Below are 22,509 nucleotides of genomic sequence, written 5' to 3'. Positions count from 1 at the left end.
TTCTGTTTCAGACACAGCATAAGCTTATTTTGAAAGCTGTGTAACACTTGAAGTCATTTTTACTCTTCTGTTATTTTTATTACATCCATCTAAACCTGCTCCAGTTGAACAAACTCACCAACTGACTTCATTGCTCATTTATACTGTGGTGGTTATACCTTAATTCAGTCATATTGTAATTGATCTTCAGGTCTACTTTCATATTTAATTTATGAAGGTCTTGATTTCGTTGCTGACATTTATCTACACTTGAGGCAAATGGTCCATTGCCATCAGTAAAATGAGGGTAGTTCATGATTTATTAAAGGACATTTCTTCTTTATTTTCAAAGTTTAAGGGTCTGAAAACTTCCTTGCATGGCTGAGAATAGTTTTGGTCTTAAGGAATTGCGTTACCAGACTCTGTTTGCAATTGTGAATATCATACTCACTTAATGAAATCTGATGGAACATGTAGCCGGGAGGTATATAATCAATATGCTAACATATTTTGAGTCAGTGTCCTTTTTCTCAATGTCTGCAAGTTCAGCCTTTGTTGAATCCCAGTCTAAAGCTTTCTCAAAATCTGTTAATCCAAGGAAAAGTGCTAATTGATATTTATTATTCTGTTTTGTAATTTCAGTCATAGCTTGCAAGTGTTCCTTTGTGCTAAATCCTCTTCCAAACACAGCTTGTTCCTTTGATTGGTGATAATTTTAGTGAATATTCTGTACATTACTGAGAGGATGCATATTGTTTCAGCCACTATAGTATAACATGTTCTTCCAGCATCCAGTGCTGCCAACTTTTGTTCTTTTCTTTTTCATTTGCCTCTTATCATGCCAGTCCCTGTCTGTATTGTTTTGTTCTTGCTACCATCAGTATACTATCAGTCTTGTCTTCTTGCTTTGATTCTTCCTGTGAAATTTTGCGGTAAGAGTTACTGCTGTTGGTCTAACTCTGTTTTTGGGAAACTATCTTGTAGGTATGTGGGCAATGATATTCTGGATGTAGGAAATGAAGTAATTTGCTGGAACAGAAATAAAACCTGTCACATGTACATTGCAGGATGGTTTCACTCCATTGGCTGTTGCAATGCAGCAGGGCCATGATAAAGTTGTCGCTGTACTTCTTGAGAATGACACAAGGGGTAAAGTGCGCCTCCCTGCCCTTCACATAGCTGCGAAGAAGGATGACTGCAAAGCAGCAGCTCTTCTGTTACAGGTATGATTAATTAGTGTGCTGTAAAAGTAAAAATTACATAGATGCCATAGATATTTATAAAGGAAAGTGTAAAGAAATACATAAAAAACAACAAGACTTTTTTACTTGTTTTTTGCAAGAAATAATATTTTTACACCTCAAATTCTTGAACCTCAAACACAATTAGATTTGTTGAAAATGTACATGTAAGTTCGGTGAACTGTCTTGCCAGGAACTTGTGTATAAATTGTAGAGTAGTCATGTTCATGTTGAAGTTTTCTCGAAGAGTGAAACACTTTGTCAAGATGTCTGTATGAAAAATTGTACAAACGTGTAAGATATGGTTGAAAATGTTGACTGCTCTACCAGTTTAAGAACACACGTTTTGACTGAATAGTTACAGTAATATAATAGCTTTATGATAAAATGGTAAACACATTATGGGATTTCCTTGAACAGTTTTATAAGCTTGTTTAGTGGTGAATGTTAACAGAATTTTAGTATAAACTGGGTGCAGAAAACATTGTTTTAGGTATACTTCATTTTACTACAAAATATAAGGGTTTGAATCATTTCGTGTATTTATATGGTTTTAAAGTTTTGATGTGTTCTGTGTATTAAACTACCTTCATAATTTCAGAACGATCATAATCCTGATGTCACATCCAAAAGTGGATTCACACCACTGCACATTGCAGCTCATTATGGAAATGAAAATATTGCCAACTTGCTGTATGAAAAAGGGGCTGATGTGAACTACTCTGCTAAGGTAAATAATTTTAAATCCCTCCTAAAACCTTTAAGATTGTTACTTTTCCATATGTTATGAAACTGGAGGCAAAAGAAAATCAAGACAGCACTCCTGGCACAGAAGCGAGTAGTTTATTCTAAAACTAAAATTTGATATAAATATTTGGTGATATTTTGTTTGAAATACTGTTTTCATATTTTATGAAGATTGACTTAAATGTGATGTATCTTCTGTTTCAGCATAACATCACTCCACTTCATGTAGCCTGTAAGTGGGGAAAGATTAATATGGTGTCACTATTGATTGACAAGGGAGCCAATATTGAAGCGAAAACTAGAGATGGGCTGACACCACTACATTGTGCAGCTAGGTCTGGACATGATCAGGTCGTGGATCTGTTGTTAGAGAACAAAGCTCCTATACGTTCGAAGACTAAGGTGGGTGTCCTGAGGGAAGACATTTTTCATCTTTGTCTGGGAGGTCTACAAAATACTTATCTACACTGCACTCAAAACATTTTCAAGCTATAAATTTTGTTATTAGCATTCATCAGGTAGACAAATTTTTATTGGGCATAAAACATCCAAAGCAAACAATTTTATAGCTTCACAATACTCTGTTTATCTACTTGAACTAAAAACATGCACCACTTCAGTTTTAAAAAGCCACGTAAAATAGAAGTGCAAGTAGCAAAGAAGGGAAATACTAATTGGAAGTGTGAGTTGGGATAGATGTACAACTACATAAAAGTTGCCAGAAGTTACAGTAAAATTTGATGGCTAGGAGTCTGAATGCAGTATACAAGTGTTAGTGTTTTCCTTTAGGTGAGAGTTACTGCCCAATCTCTGTTCAGGGTTTGAATCTTTGTTTGCAGAAATTAACATTCAACAGCAAAGTTTAATTGTCTATATTGTTTGTAGAGATTGAGTACAGAGATTGTGTTTGATCATTACTCGTTTCTCAACCTAAATTGTCTGTTTCTGTTATAATTATTGCGTTTATCTTTGTGCCTGAAAGGTCTCCACCAGAAGAACACAAATTTCAATCCTGAGTGGTATCTTGAAAAGTTGTAGTGGTTCTTGTTTTGTAAGACAGCAATAACAACCAGAAGAACACAAATTTCAATCCTGAGTGGTATCTTGAAAAGTTGTAGTGGTTCTTGTTTTGTAAGACAGCAATAACAATCAGAAAATTGATGTATTCAGCAGATGCTACTCTAATACAGCCACCCAGTAATTATTCATGCAGAGAATGAAGCAGCAGTCTGTTGACAAGCCCCTGAATGCTGTCCTAAATGGACTGTACGACTAAATTTAATCTATTTTAGTTTACATCTGTTGTTCTGTAAGAAGTACACACATTATTGCCGGTACTTATAACAATTACTCAATGTTTATGCTTTAGAATGGTCTTGCACCGCTTCATATGGCAGCACAAGGAGATCATGTAGATGCGGCTCGAATCCTCCTATATCATCGGGCTCCTGTGGATGATGTGACTGTGGACTACCTGACAGCATTACATGTTGCGGCGCACTGTGGTCATGTTCGTGTTGCCAAATTGCTTCTAGACCGGAAGGCTGATCCAAATGCCCGTGCCCTTAATGGCTTCACACCACTGCATATTGCATGCAAGAAAAACAGGATAAAACTTGTTGAACTGCTTTTGAAGTACAATGCCTCAATTGAAGCTACAACAGAGGTAACGCTTTTTCATTCTTTTTGGTACAGGCATATTTCATTTCCTTGAGATGATTTAAAGTTCTAGTTATAAGCAGATTGTCAAGCTTATTATAAAGTGCTCCATTGTTTGTATTTACATTAAAAAGTTCTTTTGTGTATATTTAATTGGAGGTAGATAACTAATATTTGCACAGATGTTTTTTTTTCCAAAGTGGTCTGAGAAATCATTGGGCAACATATTCAATATTGTAGTCTTAGCAAGGTTGTTTGATGTTTATTATTATCCCAATTTCTCAGATACAAGAGGAGAAGTAAATAGACTTTGTTCTGTCATGTGACAGCAGTTGTGGAACCTGCTAGAAATTTTTGAAATTTTATGCCACCAGCTGCCTGAATAAGAATTAACCATTATTGTGACCATGAAATTGTGCACAGTTTATGGTAAATGATTAACATTGCATTGACACCAGAGAAGAAGTGATATGACCAACTTTTAATACACCCACTCAATTAGTTTGTTTGAAATGTTTTTCAAGAGATAACTAGTTCAATTGAAATTACCCTAGTGCACAATTGTAACTAGATACATGGATTTATTGAGTTTGCTGTACTTTTCAGTCACCAATAATAGATTATAACTGTATGCAACTGTCAGTATGATACAGTTGACAAATGAGATTTAGGATGAATTTTCTGTTTTGCAACTGTATTTGTTGTGCATGAACTGTCACTGTGTGACATCAAATAATTATCATATAATTTTTATGCATATGCAAATTGCTCTGATGTTTGAAATTCATTTATTTTTTCCAGTGAATCTAAGCAGAAATTTTTTTTTTGGCTGTAATTGAGTAATATGTAACTTTTGATCACTATATTTCAGTCTGGTTTGACGCCTCTTCATGTGGCAAGTTTCATGGGCTGTATGAATATAGTCATTTATCTTCTACAACATAATGCAAACCCCGATATCCCAACAGTTCGAGGAGAAACTCCTTTGCATCTAGCAGCCAGAGCAAATCAGACTGACATAATCAGGATATTGTTACGGAATGGAGCTCAAGTAGATGCCAAGGCTAGGGTAAGTGTTCAGACAGAGAAGTCCAATCAGTGGACTCATTTTATGAGTGTTTTCACATGTAGTTCACAAAACTGACATTATTAACTACAATTTTTTTTTTTTTTTTTGTTTTTTTTTTTTGGGTATTTACCCAACTACTTGTGTGGCCTTTACCTACGCGTGTGCTTGGAATCAGTTATACGTTGATGTTCAGTGTTAATGAATTATATTCATTTTACTGTGTTTTTATTAGCTGCTTGATGTAAGTTGTGTGGAAAATATATGTTTGTGTGCAGTCAGTTAGAGATAGGCACTGTGTTGGAGAAAGCGTGCTCCGTTAGCCACAGGGAATGAAATAGTTCAGTGGATTACCTGACTGAGATGTTGTCACTCCCTGTACCAAGTGTCTATGTGGCTATGAGCATACCAGGGGCAAGAAGCACCATTTGATTGTGGATAGGTCACTGGTTTCCAACACATGAATAATTCCATCTCCGAGCTAATGCCCACAGTGAGATATTAATTTGCCACCATGTCAGAGATACACATTGAGTACCACAATTCATGGAAAACTGCTCTATCAATAGAGTTAATTGCAATGGACAATGAAGTGTTGATTAATAGTGTTGTTGCTGACTTGCATATTTTAAAAGCAGATATAGTGGTTACAATACAGCAAACCATTTGCCTGCTTAGTACTGAACAACAAGCAACTAGTGAGCAGCCATACCACCTAGAACCAACTGTTTACTGTGGGGCATCGAAAAACGGTGCTTCTTCAGAGCTATAACATGCACATGCAGCTTGACTGTGAGCTAGCAACATTCTCAGTCTTGTTTATGTGCTTATTAATGATCCAGCACCTCAGCTATTCGTTTGATGACCTCACAGAATGATTCCATATGTTACATGTCTGTGTATGTATTAAGGCATAGTAGACTACTTGTAGCAGTGGAGTACGAATACAAAGGTGTAGTTTCTGCAGGGCAACGATATCTTCAGTGAATATGATTTTCATTGGATACAAATCAGCTTAAGATTTATTATTTTATATGGAATGGATGTATCTGCTTGTGTGAAAGGTTATTCACAGATCTTATTTTCTTTGTATTTATAGCAACTGGAGTGAATATTTTCTGCATAAAATCATCAGAGTAAGAGAGAATGGTCTTATTGCAATTGAATATTTTTTAATTTTTTATTATTTTTATCATTTATTTTTATGGAGGAAACAAAACTAAGAGGCTGAAATAACATTTTTGTTTTAGTATACCGGTATTGAAAAACTAATAGTTCCCAACTAGTGTCATTCAAAAACAGGCAGTTCCTGTGTATGAGTCGTAATGCCCAGAAATGCAACTTCTTAAACTTTTTGCTGAAGTGTTTCACTAATCTTACCCTCCTCCAGTTTTTTTTTAACTATCCAAAAAGTTCTATTACTGTAGTGATTCATGAACTGAACTCATCAGCTCATTGATATTAGTGCCCATTGTAATGCAATATGTGTATTTCATTCTTTACATGAAGATCAGTATCAGTTATTAAATAGAATCAGATAATCTTTTGACAAAATAAGATAGTAATCAGTTCATTTATTCACCACTTTCAGATGATGTTACAATCACTACATAGGATAAGAATCATGGTGCCATTCCTGTGCACATAGCTGTACTATAGTGTATGTTCATTCATGGTTTTTTATATGCTGTCCTGATGAATTTTGTAAAATACATAGATAACTTTCAGAATTGTCAACAGAGATAACTTTTATACAAAGTTGAAGTCACAAATTGATAGATGAAGAGGCTGATTTGTTTATCTTTGTTCATCTCCCATCTTTGGAAACAGCTGTGTACTGGTGCTTATAACCCGAAACCAGTGTCGTACAGTAAAAATAAAGTTTACAAAAAAGGCTAAAAAGTGTTTTGTGTAGTTAATACAGTATATTTTGTATAATTTATGGTTTCTTTGCTTATCATAATACAGTAATTAGAAATAAATGTCACTTTAGTTATTAATTTATCACACAGAAGTACAGTTATCTAAAAATATGAAATATTTTACAGAATATAAGTTATGCACATTTATTCTGTTTTCAAGAAAAATGAAACAATCCTTGACCTTTTACAGGAAGAGCAAACTCCACTCCATGTGGCATCACGTCTAGGAAATACTGATATTGTTATGTTGTTACTACAACATGGTGCAGCAGTTGATGCCACTACCAAGGATCTTTACACACCATTACACATTGCAGCAAAAGAGGGTCAGGATGAGGTAGGACGTCCTGATCAGTCCTGTCACAGATTCTATTCATCAGAATGTGGACATAGCTTGTTTACTTTTTTTTGTAGGAAAGATATATGGATTGACAGAAAATGAATTATGTTAATTAATAATAATGCATGAAATAGTAGTTAAAATGGTTTAAATTCATAGCTCTTTATAAACGCATAAACTCATAAGCTTTTAGTTCCGTTTGAATTTTTAATCCTTGTTTTCTCTGTTACATCATGTAATGGGTTTTTCTTCACAACAGGTCCCCTGTCCCTCATATCTCTTTCTCTTTTACACCCTTAGTCAGTTAATCATAAATTTTAATGAATTGCATTTCTTCACACCAGTCTAATCTTGAACATCAGTCTGACCTTCCCCCTAATTAAATTTTGCTTCTCATTATTCTGAAACAAATAAAAAGGGCGGAAGGAAGATCAGGGTTTTACATCCTGTCGCCATTGTGGTCATTCTGGGTAGAGCACAACCATGGAATTTTTCACAGAGTGAAAAGGAAATCAGCTGTCTCCTTTTTAAGGAATCCTTAGGGAAATTAGGGAACCATTTAGAATCTGGTTGGCTGGATGCAGATTGAACAGTTACGCTCCTAAAGCAAGTTCAGTGTGCTAACAACTGCGTCACCTCATTTGGTTCAGAACAAACAGTTAGATCCAGCGACTACTTATTTGGAAATTCTTTCTTTCTTCCTCCAGCACAGGCTCCTAGCCTCTGCTAATTACTAGGCACTTTGTCAAAACTTGCTTGCTTTTTACAGAACTAGGTCTGTTCTGTCAACGTATCAGGAATTCCAATAACTGTGCGAGCTAAGTCCACAGATCAAGATAAAAAGCAAGGGTTTCTTCAAGCTTTGCTATTTAGTGTGTCTTCACGAAGTGCATGTCAGATTCACATGTATTCTGTTATTACAATTTTTAACCTTTCATACAATGTGCACTTCATTTTTCCAACTCTGCCAGCATTCTGTTCCTTTTTCTACCCATGTCCCCATTCCCATTACCTCTCTCTCTCTCTCTCTCTCTCTCTCTCCCTCCCTCCCTCCCTCCCCCTCCCTCTCTCCCTCCCCCTCCCCCCTCTCTCTCCCCCTCCCCTTTCATGGTCACTGTTTGCATACCTATTCATTTTGTATCCTTTGTAGTATGAGGGGTGTTCAAAAGAAATGGTACAAAACAACACTGTGGATATAACTGACGTTTTTATTCAAAAGTAATCACCAGAGGCCTGAGTGCAGCTGTCCCACTGTTTCACGAGCTGAGGGATTTCATGTTCCTAGAATTCTTGTGGTTGTGATGGGAGCCAGTCCTCCATTCTGTCCTTCACTTCATCATCTGTGTTGGAGCACTTCTCTTTGATATGTTTTCTTAGTCGACCAAATACGTGTAAGTTTGCAGGGTGATTTGTCTATGCTGTAGGGTGGATGCACAAGCTGCTCCCACTTGAACTTGGCCATTACGCTTTATGTGAGATGGAGACATGAGGCTGCATGTCACTGTGGAGCACCACTCTCTCCAAGCAGAGCCCAGGCTGTTTGCTCATGATGGACTTGTGTAGCATATGGAACTTCTCGCGGTACACGTCACTGTTATGGTTTTTCTGTGCTTGAGGAATTCGATGAGTATCACTCCTTGGATGTCAAAAAAGACGGTGAGCATCATGTGGCCTGCTGAGACCAGAGCTTTGAATTTTTTATGGGGAGGTGACGACACTACGTTCAAGTCCCGAGATGTCTCACTATGTTATCCCAAAGCAACATATACAAATTTCAACCAATTTGGTTGTATGACATTTCATATCTTTTCATTTGAATACTCCTTATAACTGTCAGTTTTACTAAATATGAAATTTCAGATAAGTATTGTTTTATTGATTTATTTAGATTGTTGCAAGTAATGTGTTGAAATAATTCCTTTTTTAAATTCAAAACGTTGTACGTAATCAACATTTACAGTTCCAACACTGTCAATCTGAAAGGAGAAAATATAAAAATGAAGCAGACAAAAGAGCTTACAAACATCTAAAAAACAATACAGACAGGAAGTGTAAAATCACAGACCAGGAATGGCTAGAGGATAAATGCAAATCTGTAGAAGCATGCATGACTATGGAAAAGACATTTACACGAAAATTAAAGAGCAAAGGAGAATCTTTATGAATATTAAGAGCTCAGAATGCAAGCTAGTACTGTGCAAAGAAGGGATGGCTGAAAGGCATAAAAAATACAGAGGAAGCAGATGGAAATTATTTGGAAAATATGATACTGTGAAGAAGAATTTAACAGAGCACTGAAAGATCTATTTGAAATGAGGTACCTGGAATGGATAAGATACTCTGAGTTTTTGAGATCATTGGGAGAATATAGTATGCAAATTATTCTGCTTGCTACACAAGATGTATGAGACAGATGAAATACCCACAGATTTGAAGATGATTGTAATAATTCCAATTCCAAACAAGGCAGGAGCTGATAGTAGTGAATATTACTGAATGATCAGTGTAATACATCATGGGTGGGAAATACTGACACAAATTATTTACTGAAGAATGGAAAAATTTATTGAAGCTAACCTATGGAAAATGTAGGGACATGGGAGGCAGTACTGGGTTTATGACTTACATCTCAAAAGAAAGACAAACCTAGATATCACATTTGTAGATTTAGAGGAAGATTTTGACAGTGTTGACTGGAACACACTCTGTGAAATTTTGAAAGTAGTAAGAATAAAATAAATGGAGCAAAAGATTATTTAAAACTACAGAAACCAGACTGCAATTATAATTTTGAAGAAGAGAAGGGAATGACAGATTTGTGGCCTTTCCCTGATGTTATTCAGTCTGTACACGGAATAGGCTGTGAAGGACACCAAGGAGAAATTGGGAAGAGATTTTTAAAATCCAAGTAAAAAAAGAAAATCAAAATTTTTGCTTTGCCGATGACATTGTAGTTCTGTAAGAGTCAGTAAAGGCTTTAAAAGAGCAGTTGAATGGAGTGGATAGTGTCGTGGAAAAAAATCAACAAAAATAAAATGTGGACAGTGGAATGTTGAATTAAATCTGGCAATGCTGAGAGAATTACATTAGGAAATGAAGCACTAAAGTTAGTTGAGTGTTATTTGTTCAAGAATATAGTGACATTGATGAAATAGGAAGGATGTTAAATGCAGACTGGTAATAGCAAGAAAAATATTTCTGAAAATGAGAAGTTTTTTGGAAGCTATTTGTGTAGGTGAAACACAGAAATAAACAGTTCAGACAAGAAAAGAATTAAAGCTTTAGAAATGTGCTGTTACAAAATAATGCTGAAGATTAGATGGGGAGATGAGATAACTAATGTGGAGGTAGTGAACTGATTTGAAGAAAAAAGACATTTTTGCCACAACTTGACTGACAAGAGGGATCATTCGACAGGCATCATGGAATCATCAATTTGGTAATGGAATAGTGGTGGGGCAGGGAATGGAGGGAGAGCAAAATGGATGCAGGTTTCAGACTGACGGCCACAGCAACACTGTCAGTCAGTGCCGCTATCAGATCTATTTTCCCTTTCAGACTAACATGTGTAAGTTATTTTGGGGATGTGTTGTTAATATTAGTACTGTTGTTTGTTTCAGGTTGCTTCAGTCTTGCTGGAAAATGGTGCTTCCTTGACAGCAACAACCAAGAAAGGATTTACACCACTGCATCTTGCAGCTAAATATGGAAACCTTAAAGTTGCAAAACTGCTATTACAGAAGGATGCTCCTGTTGATGCTCAGGGGAAGGTATAGCCATAAATTTGTAATGAAACCAGTAAAGCTATATGAAGCTATGTAGTTGTACTCTCTGTGCCAGTCAAAAGGAGCATATACTTCCACAAGAGTGTTGCCATATTTTGTAAAATAAAAAAAAGTGTGACTCATTATTTGTTTATAACAGTTTTTCAAAGCTAAAGTACATGTTTATATTACATCACACAAAAAAATCACATATTTAATAGAGTGCACAAAATATTAATAGTGTGGAAGTACACATCCAGAGAATACAAAAAGTAAGTATTTATCATTTTCAAGGGCTCGTTAGTCAGATTCAGATTGATTCTAATTGTATTTTAATGAGATTCTAATTGTATTTTAATGAGCTTTTGGCACTTTTTAACAATTGAATAACACTCTTTGCAAATTTAAAAATTTCTAAGTAGGGCATGCTTTCTTAGTTCACTGCCACATGGATTCTGCCTTGATTAAATCTGTTGAATGCCTGTTTCTTGTGTCGCATAACTTGCTCTCTGAGAATGAAAAGATTCACTCAACAAAGGGTCTGAAGCCAAGGATACTGAACAAACGTCTGACCACTTTGTAAATACTTTATTCATATTGCTCAGGTACGGAAGAAAAGGTTTTAAGCCAGTTTGCAACATAATAACCATCTTCATTCCCACAGCTGCAAAGGTAATCTCAATGACTGCTGAGCTCCTCATACAGGTCATCTATAAAATATTTTCATTTAGGTGAAACAGTTCTATAGCCTTTGCAAAATGTTTGAGCTCAGTACCTTCCGGTAGAGAAAATGCTACAAGGGATACATGGGAGTTGTCCTCTGTCATATCATATGTTTTTTTGCAGACACTGAAGCATATTGTTATAAAACCTGTTAAGGTCTTCAGTTCCCTTTTCCTGTAATTTCATAGAAAATCCATTTAGGAGTTCATTTGCTTTGTACCAAAGAAGTTTTCTTTCCTTCCCTGCTGAATTTTAGAACTGAGAAGTCTAATTTGTTTGTGTGTCTCTAGTAGACTTTAGACCTTTCTAGTGTTATACCTACAATTTCCAGCTAACTCCTAATGAACTCCAACATAACCAAAGAAATGATAACAAAAGTTGTTATTTAAGAAGATAAAGTTTAAGATTGCATTTATTCCATAAAGTATAATTCATAATAGAATTAAATAAAAAAGAAGGACTTACTAACTCTGTGTAAAAAATAAATGAAGGAAGAAAATTTTGTCAAAAAAATGGAAGAACCTGTTAAAAATGGAGTGTATGGTAACCCAACTTCATAGTAACAGCTTAAATCAGATTTCTAGAGACAGTGATCTGAATACAATCCTCTCTGTATAATCTACAAGAAGGGCAACAGAAGTGACCAACAAAACTACTGTCCCATATGGTTGACATGCACCTTAAAACTTATTCAGAGCTCAAACATAATTTGAACAGAATGATCTCTTTTGTGGCATCTAGCAAAGATTTTGCAAAGACCACTCATGCAAATCCCAACTCACCCGTACTTCATATGATATCCTGAAAGCTATGGGATGGAGGCAATCAGGTAGGTAAAGTATTGTACTTCTTAATCTCTGAAAGTCAATTGACTGTACGTAAACTACAGTATGATTGTATGAGATAACAAATGAAATTTGTGACTAGATTGAGGATTTGTGGTCGGGAGAACACAGCATAGTATCTACATTGGGGAGTCATCGAGAAATCAGGTGTCACTCATATATCTGTTACCTGGGAGTCAATATTAATAATTATGTCAGATTTTTTATAGTTTGTGGAGTTAGTTATTGTGAAGTACTGTCTGAAAAAAGTTGCATAAATGTTCAATCATATCTTGAAAAGATTTCAATGAGGTGGTAAAATTGGCAACTTGCTTTAAATGTTCAAAGGTGTAAAATTACACACTTATTCTAAATGAAAGAAAAACTTAGTATCCTATGAATACAATATCAGTGAGTCACAACTGGAATCAGTCAACTCATATAAATATCTGAATGTAACAATTTCTAGGGATATGAGATAGAACGATCACATAATCTCAGTTATAGGTAAATGCAAGTGGTAGACTATGGGTTGGTTGGTAGGATACTTTGGAAATGCAAAGAGTCTACCAAGGAGATTGCTTCCAAAAGACTCATGTAATCCATCCTAGAAATTTGCCCAAATGTGTGGGACACATACAGATAGGACTAAAAAGTGGCATTGAATGTATACAAATGAATGCAGTATGAACGGTCACAAATTTGTTTGATCTTAGGGTGATCTTCATGAGATGCTGCAGATGCATGAAGATAGATGTCATTTATTTTGCGAGAGCTTACTTACAAAGCATCAAGAAAGAGTATTAAGTGAGGATTGTAGGAATATACTGCAACCCTGACATACAGCTCACATTGGGACTGCAATGACAAGAATGGACTAATTACAGCATGAGACACATTTAAGTAACCATTCTTCCCATACTCCATGTGAGAACGGCTTGAGAAGAAACATTAATAGAATGAGAAATACCCTTTATCATGCACTGCATAGTTTTTTGCAGAGTATGGGTGTAGATGTATACAGTATCACTGGGCTATCCATTGGTTATAGTTTACTATACTGACATCAGTATTTAAGAGAGATATCAAATTCACATACAGAGACTATATTTGCAGCCGTAAGTTAGTCACAAGAAATATATGTTTAGTCATCACTCAGTGAGTAGTGCAATGTAGTACCTTGTGTGCCCTGAGATGGCAACATATTGTTTAGTTTCTAACTGAACTTGTTTAAAAATAGGATATGTAATAACTGTAGTGATCTACACTAAGTGACCAAAAGAATCTGAAACCCCCCCCCCCCAAAGAAAAAAATATGTTTTTCATCTTAGGTGCATTGTGCTGCAACCTATTGCCAGGTACTCCATATCAACGACCTCAACGACCTCAGTAGTCATCAGACATCATGAGAGAGCAGAATGGGGCACTCCGCGGAACTCGCAGACTTCTAATGTGGTCAGGTGAATGGGTGTCACTTGTCTCATATGTCTGTATGTGTGATTTCCACACTTCTAAAGATCCCTAGGTCCACTGTTTCCGATGTAATAATGAAGTGGAAACGTGAAGGGACATGCACAGCACAAAAGTGTACAGGCCGACCTCGTCTGTTGACTGACAGAGACCACCGACAGTTGAAGAGGGTCATAATGTGTAATAGGCAGACATATATCAAGACCATCACACAGGATTTCCAAACTGCATCAGGATCCACTGCAAGTACTATGACAGGTAGGCGGGAAGTGAGAAAACTTGGATGTCGTGGTCGAGCGGCTGCTCATAAGCCACACATAACACTGGTAAATGTCAAATGATGCCTTGCTTGGTGTAATGAGTGTAAACATTGGACGAGTGAACAGTGGAAAAACGTTGTGTGGAGTGACGAATCACAGTACATAATGTGGCAGTCCGATGGCAGGGTGTGGTTATGTTGAATGCTGGATGAACGTCATCTGTCAGCGTGTGTAATGCCAACAGTAAAATTCGGAGGTGGTTGTGTTATGGTGTGGTCATGTTGTTCATTGAAGGGGCTTGCACCCCTTGTTGTTTTGAATGGCACTATCACAGCATAGGCCTACATTGATGTTTTGAGCACCTTCTTGCTGCACACTGTTGAAGAGCAATTCGGGGATGGTGATTGCATCTTTCAACACAATCGAGCACCTGTTCATAGTGCACGGCCAGTGGTGGAGTGGTTACATGGCAGCTACATTCCTGTAATGGACTGGCCTGCATAGAGTCCTGACCTGAATCCTATAGGACACCTTTGGGATGTTTTGGAACGCCAACTTCATGCCAGGCCTCACTGACCGACATTGATACCTCTCCTCAGTGCAGCACTCCATGAAGAATGGGCTGCCATTCCCAAAGAAACCTTCCAGCACCAGATTGAATGTATTCCTGCAAGAGTGGAAGTTGTCATCAAGGCTAAGTGTGGGCCAACACCATATTGAATTCCAGCATTACCGATGGAGGTCACCATGAGCTTGTAAATCATTTTCAGCCAGGTGTCTGTATACTTTTGATCACATAGCGTAGATTACGAATTGTGGCATTTAGGACAATTTAGTGTGGAAGAAATGAAAGAATGTTATAATGACGGTAAACTTACTTTAACTGTGTAAAATCTACAGAGGCAAATGTGTTGGCAGTGAGAAAAGATTTACACTTGATCAAACAACCGAACACCAACTTAGAGTGATATATTGTATACTTACTGGGTAGTTTCACATAATGTAACATGGCCACAGACAGTTTGTTGCTACTTTTCAAATTTGGGCACATAAGCTATTTTTTATACCATCCTCTCTATGCTTCAAACTAATATCAATTGTTAAAAGTCTTTTTAAAGTGTTACCCAAGGACACAACTGAGACATATGTCTGCATATACTCCAGTCTCGTCCCCTTCGTCCTCTATGAGATGGCTTTGCTTAGAATGTCAGTTAGCTTGCATCATAAATGATATGTTCTCTATGTATAAAAGAATTAATGTGTTTCGCAGAATGGTGTTACTCCTCTACATGTCGCAAGCCACTATGATCATCAGAATGTGGCACTACTACTTTTAGACAAGGGTGCTTCTCCTCATGCAACTGCCAAAAATGGACATACTCCACTTCACATAGCTGCAAGAAAGAACCAGGTAATATGCTACTGTAGGCAGATATAAATTATTATTCACTATGGTAGTATTGTTAGAGTGTAGTTAGTGTTATTTTACTTCCATATGGACAAGTTGCTTTGTAAGGGAATCACTTTACCAACTATGTTATTCTACATTTGTTAAGAGTCTGCATTGTTAGGGAAAAAGTCAAATACTTCTCATGACTTCATATTGCAATTTGAAATACATATCTTTCATTTAAGACTGATGTTTTTTTATATTTCTCCATTATTTTACTTTGAGTTTGGTGTAAATTAATTGAACATTTTCACAATTTTTTGTTCAATAATAGAGAAGTGAAACTGACATTTATGTGCAGGCCCTGATTTACTGTTTGATTATAATTGCCTCATTATTCATTATAGTAGTGTATTTCAAAACCAGTCTGGATTGGAAACTGATTAAATCAAAGTAAATATTCCCTGAGTGAAGAGGTCAGTATAGCAAAAAATATGGCCATTCATCTCACCTACTTTTGGTTGCACTAAGCTATTCTTACGCAGTTTACATTTATACTTTGTTGGTATATACAAAATATCTGTGAGTGTTTATTAGACTGTAATATTGCACATCTTTCATTCAGTTGTATCTAAATTCTTACATTCTCAGGTATTTCATTCTTTTATAAAATTTGTGTTCAAAGTCAGGGCATTGATGAGGCTGTTTAGTTTTGTGGAAAATGACAATTCTAATTATTAGTCTGTTGCATGAATGCATGTCATCATTCGCCTTATGAATAAGGTAATGAGTGATCAGTGAAACTATAATATGATATGTTGCCACCTATTCATTTTGTTTAGAATGACATTATGAATTATCTGGTATTACATTCTATGATTATAATTTGAAAATGACGCGTTCAGAAGTGTGCTGAGACTAGCTACAAAATACACTTGCATCCATAATCATGATTGTAATATGTGTTAATACTGTGGTGTTCAGATTGTTGGTTCTTGGTTGTGGAAGATGTGTTTAAGTCAAGTATGTGCTTGCAAAGGAGATGTAGTAGGATACAGTTATTGATCACTGAAATGTGGACCAATGTCATTAGTTAAATTCCAAATCTGTTTATGGAGTTGAGAACTTGTGGCACCACCAATGATGAGTCATTCATCTGAATGGGCCTTAACCTCACCAGCCTCACTGGTGTTAAATGATATTTGATTAGACTGTGTGCTGGCACTGGATTACTCTTTCTCTCTCTTCTTTAAATTTACATCAACTTTCAGAACAAAAGCAATGAGACATTATACTGCACAATCTATCATCATAGTCATGCACACAGTGAAGTTACATATATGACATTCTGTCCACAGTTGGTAATAAAGCATGAAAAATCACTGCAGTAGGACCTTATTCAGGCAGTAATGTTGAGTGTATTAATTAAACAGTCAGTTTATCAATAAAACACTCAATCAGATTAAAACTGGTTAATCAAAAGAGATAAAGTTTGCATATTTTAACTTACCAAGTGTTGGGTTCTTTCTTTATACCTGTATTTCAATGAGATTGCTGCTAAATTAATGCCTTGCTTAGTCTCTTTTCGTGTCTCCTTGGGCTGCCTCACTGTTTAGCATGTTTATACATCTGAAAGAACCCTCCTATCATTGTCATTTTGGATCATTAAAATTGTTTTTGTTGAGACTGTTCTATACATTGCAACATTTGAGAAAGATCAGAATAATACTTTATTTCTTCTGTGTTGAATTAGTGTTTACAAACAATTTTTATATCTAACAAGAGAACTAGAGTTATGCATGTATATAGTAGGTGTATGTGACATTATCTGAAACCTGTGTAATAGTGTCACCACCTATAGGCCAGTATTGAATCAAGTTTGAAGCAGACAATTTTTTTATGAAGGTATGTCCAAAGCTTACACTCTTGTTGCTGTTTTATCTGTCTCCCAGTGTCGAAGAATCTATTTAGATGCTATAGTGGATTTGTTGCATTGAATTTAGGGTTCCAGGGAACACAAACTCAGTTAATATTATAAAAAAATCTGTTGTTGCACTACACTTTTTGTTACTACTGTGCTTTCGTTGGGAAGTGTATCTGCAACCTTTAATAATTTTCAGATGGATATTGCGACCACTCTCTTAGAGTATGGTGCCAAGGCAAATGCTGAGTCAAAGGCTGGTTTCACACCCCTTCATTTGGCATCACAGGAAGGCCACACTGATATGGCATCACTGTTGATTGAACATCAGGCTGATCCTAACCACAAAGCCAAGGTACCAGGCACAATTAGTGTAGCCATTATGTTAACATTACTGATGATGTGCAAACACATTTTGTCACACTTCTTTTTGTTGTCAGAATGGTCTCACTCCCCTCCATTTATGTGCCCAAGAAGATAAAGTCAATGTTGCAGCTATATTGGTGAAGAATGGTGCTGAGGTGGATTCTACAACAAAGGTGAGTGGTGATATGAATGATAATTATTAACTCCCTCAAAGGTCAAATTTGTGTCACACATATGTAGTATTTATGCATTAAAACACGCAAAAGCTTCCTGATATTTTTTATTGTACCACACCACAAGTAGTGCTTCATGACAGATGATAGTTTCTGGGCACCTACTGTCAGAATGAAAAAGCTCTTGTTACACAAAGCTCAAATGAAAGTTAATAGTGGTATTGTATTGTATTTAACATTTTTAAGTGCCTTCAACTTTTTCTTTTCCTTAATTGTCTCTGTCCATCTTTCAGTTCAGTACAGTCCTTTTTGTGCCAAAGTAATACAATGATATTAATGAAGACAAATAAAATACAGAAATATTAAAGTTATGCATTGAAAAATGCTGTGAGCAGTACTTGCCTTCAGAAACTTCAGTTCTTTGTACAACAAGCAGAAAGAGACACAGCACCACATAAGGGACACTTAACTTTCAGAGCCTAATTCCATTACTTTGCCTTCCTTGAAATGTTGATAAATATTGTTATATTTTGTAGTTGTTTCTTTGGATTTGGCTTTTATATAGGTTCAACACTGCTATTGTTTTCACTTAAGTTTGCTTGTATAGCATTCTGATATGTAATGCTAACTTCAGTTGATGGTTAACAGCAGATTTTAAAAAAAATTAAAGAAAGGGGGTGCAAGTTGGAACACTGTGAAGACCCCTTGTTGGGGTTACAGTGAAGACCTCAATGGGAGCGAAGGTGGACAGAATGGCTCTCGGTACAACAGAACCAGTGGAAGAGGCATTGGGATGTAACAAAAGCCACTTTGCATCTGACTTGGATCAAACAGCAATATGATCAACTTCTGTTCATCAGCTGCAGCCGATACTTAAAATTGTGAAATTAGCCCCTCCAGTGTTAACCACTGAGTTTTGTTTATAAACTCAACCTTATAATTCCAGCTACAATAGTAGAGTGGTTTGATAATCACATAATTACACCAGGAGATAACAAATCTACTATCATGACACAACCAGTCTGTCAGATTCTGGGGAGACTAGGCTGAGACGTTATGTCCCAAACTAGTGAAAATTGGAGTCCTTTGGCCAACTCAAGCCCAAAATCAAAACTATGTTTGGCATGCTCAACATTTCACTCCTGAAGGCAGGAAAGCTGTACACATGAAGAAAAAAGCTTAAAGAACAAACAACTAAAATTTTAGCCATGCGAAACACAAAGCTGCCACTTGAGAACGCCATGGATTTTGTAAATTACAGACTGTTCAAAATTAAAACAGACAAAATAATCTTTAAAAACACACATGTAGTTGTATTCACAGTTTCACTAGACATTCTGACATCCATAATGGAATTAAAATTTGTGTACAATGGATTAGTGACAATTTCCTTGAAATATGCTGATAAAATGTACACAGTAATTAATGCACATATGCTGATCAACCAAGAAAAGAACCCCGAAAAAATAAATAAGGCATGGGAGGTGGTAGAAAATACCTCTAAAATTTCACAAAATCATATCAAAATTCTAATGGGCAATTATAGTGCACTGTTAGGGAAAGGGAGAAAATCCATGAAAACAGTTAATGACTTCCCTGTGCACAAATGAACTAGTCAGAATGGTTAGAGACTTGCAGCACTGTGTAGAAATTTCAATGTCAAAATTATGTCAAACCATTTTAATAATACCCATAAAAAGTAAAACCATTGTAGTTATGCAAAAATGTTGATGAATTTCAAATTGATCATATACACAATCTCATATCATCATCACATCTTCAGGAGGTTTTAAATATACAAGTATGCAAACATTACCTAACCCAAGTGAAACCAAAGCTTAAAATTAATGAACCAATCAAATTAAGAAGAAATGATGCTAGGATAGACTGCTTAGCTTTTTGTAGATGATTTGATGATTCTGTGTCAGGATATTGAAACAGTGCAAAACAAATATAAATTCTTAAAGAAACAGCGGAAAGAGTAAGGCTCTAAGTATGATCTAGCAGCTACCTGGAACTGAAAATTCTAAAAAACTAAATACTGAAAAATCGAGAGAGTTTTTCCAAGTCCAATATTTATGTAAAAAAATTCAGGAAACTGGCTTGAAAAAAATTGGTTATGAAATTCATTATCTCAAAACAGAAAACTTTCACACTTACAAAAGACGTCTGTAACAAAAATTTATCTCAAAATACATCAGAGATACTAGAACACACCAGTGTTTTCTTATGCGGCTGAAACACTCATTTTTAATAGAAAGCGGGAGACTGAAGTAATCTGAAAGGTAGAATGAAAAGTAATCAGGAAAATTTTAGGTCCAAATTATACCGAAGAAGGAACATACAGCTAAGAGAAAATAAACAAATTTAAAAGTATACTAACATGTATTCAGTTATGTGAAGACACATTTTAAAATTGTTGTGTGTATTAAAAGAAAGAGACCAACCAGATTAATTACATGGGTTATGGAATTCTATGAAACATGCAGTGAAGTTATCTGGACATATATAACAGGTCTAGGTGAAACCAAGTTAATTGTTGAATGTTTTTATTAATCACCTGATTCTGCTGTGACAGTTTTTATTGGCATTGGTTGACAGCCGAACTGCACAGACTCCTGAGGTAAACAAAACACTGACTGACTGACCTCTTTGACTGACTTCCCTGCAGCCTCACTGCGTCACTTTAAATACAATTTTTTAACAATTGCTACATTGTTAATTTATTACAAAAGTAACTTACAATTAAAAACAATTTCATCTAAACTAACTGCTGTTACATTTGTACAGATTATAAAATATAATTTAGAATAACATATTATTTTTTATTATCATCTTTTGTCCTTTGTGTGAAAATTGATTTACAATCTGATTTCAACAATTATTTTGATTTTACTTTAATTTAGTAATTAGTGATTGTACAAATTTTGTTGCTAACATTAGTTCAAAGTATATACATCATGCTTCACCAGATTACATAAATTAAATTCACACTTGTTGTCTTATGTGCCAGAGTTTTGTAAATTTGGGTAGTGTAACTAACCTGCGTAATTTACAAGCACCATTAATTACAATGAATTATGTAAAAATGAATAATGAATGAATTTGCATCACTGGATGATAATTGTTATTTTCATTTGAGTTGGAATGATGTTTTTTGTGTTAACTAATGTCCCAATTGCAATTATGGTAATTAGAGGCATTAGCTATTGATGCCAACATTTCCACAGACTCTTAATATTTGTTGCTAAACATCTATTACTTCAATGTTTCGATTTGATATATAATCTGGCATATGTACATAATTTTGTTAATGAGATCAATGTATTGACAATCATGATAATGTAAAGGGTGGCCCAAAAAGGATGGTCACATTTTAAATAACTATAACTCCATCAGTTTTACAAATTAATTTTATTCAATTACGTAACTAAATGCTCCCAGGCACCCAATTACAAGAACTAACCACAAAAAATCATGTACGGAAAATGACTTCCGGAAGATGGTGTCCTTCCTCGGTGATGCATTCCACAAGTCTTTCCTCGAAATTTTCCATCACTTTCACTACTGTTTCTTCTTGAATTGCCATAATTTCCGCACTGATTGCCTCCTTCAGATCAATTAAGTTTCGGGGCTTCTTTACGTAGACTTTTGACTTTAGGTATCCCCAAAGAAAAAAATCACAGGCTGAGAGGTCAGGTGATCTCGCGGGCCAGTGGACATCTCCAAAACGCGAGATGATGTGGTGGGGGAACATCCGCCTTAAAACACACATGGAGTCATTGGCTGTGTGGGCCGTGGCCCCGTCCTGTTGAAACCAAATTCGATCTCGATTTACATGTAACTCTCGCAGTTTCGGCACCAAAAAGCTACGTAGCATGTTAACGTAACGTTTCGAGTTCACTGTGACTGTAGCGTTGTTCTCCTCAAAAAAATAAGGACCAACAATCCCCAATCTTGAAATTCCACACCAGACTGTTACCTTAGCACTATGAAGAGGCTTTTGGTGCAATTCTCTGGGATTATCTGCTGCCCAATACCTGCAGTTTTGTTTATTGACATAGCCGTCTAAATGGAAATGGGCTTCATCTGACATAAGAAGCACAACATCATTATTAGAGTACAAAATGTCAAGCATTGATTCACAAAATCGTCTTCGCTGCTCAAAATCACGATCATACAGCTTTTGCGTGATCATAATTTTGTATGGGTGAAACTGTAACTCACGGCTTAAAATACGCTGCAACGAACTACGGCTGAGGCCTAAAGTTTGAGCACGACGCCTAGTGGAACGACGCGGGCTTTGCAGCACTGACGCTCTAACATCATCAATGTTCTGTGGAGTAACTGCCGTACGTGTACGCCCTGTAGATTTACCACTTTTGACAGACCCTGTTGTCCGGAATGCAGTCACCCAACGTGATATGGATCTGCGATCTGGAATGGGTCCATCACGCGCTACACCAAAACGTTGTCGAAACAATTGTTGCACAGTAATAAACGATTCATCATTTCTGAAAAACTGTTCCACAGCAAAAACACGATGCTCGACCGTCCACTGCGCCATCTCGTGGCAAACTGGGTGTAATGGCCGACTTGCAGACGGCCGGCAGTGGTCCCCCCTCCTCACCTTTCAATGGTACTACGCAGTTCAAATCCGACCA

The 22,509-nt window shown here is 36.2% G+C and overlaps 1 protein-coding gene across 1 annotated transcript in view; it reads left to right on the top strand.

Moving 5' to 3' along the window:
• The window catches only part of LOC126474384 (ankyrin-3-like), a 186,811-nt gene that overhangs the window by 34,624 nt on the left and 129,678 nt on the right, over positions 1-22,509 (top strand). Inside the window, exons 5-14 of the mRNA XM_050101887.1 lie at positions 1,047-1,202; positions 1,822-1,950; positions 2,172-2,369; positions 3,337-3,633; positions 4,498-4,695; positions 6,805-6,951; positions 10,575-10,724; positions 15,266-15,406; positions 17,506-17,661; positions 17,747-17,845. Coding sequence (XP_049957844.1) covers positions 1,047-1,202; positions 1,822-1,950; positions 2,172-2,369; positions 3,337-3,633; positions 4,498-4,695; positions 6,805-6,951; positions 10,575-10,724; positions 15,266-15,406; positions 17,506-17,661; positions 17,747-17,845 — 1,671 coding nt within the window. The remainder of the gene's footprint in view (positions 1-1,046; positions 1,203-1,821; positions 1,951-2,171; positions 2,370-3,336; positions 3,634-4,497; positions 4,696-6,804; positions 6,952-10,574; positions 10,725-15,265; positions 15,407-17,505; positions 17,662-17,746; positions 17,846-22,509) is intronic.

Source organism: Schistocerca serialis, chromosome 1, assembly GCF_023864345.2.
Source record: "Schistocerca serialis cubense isolate TAMUIC-IGC-003099 chromosome 1, iqSchSeri2.2, whole genome shotgun sequence".
In the NCBI taxonomy this organism is placed as follows: Eukaryota; Metazoa; Arthropoda; class Insecta; order Orthoptera; family Acrididae; genus Schistocerca; species Schistocerca serialis.
This window is presented reverse-complemented; position numbering and strand designations above follow the sequence as displayed.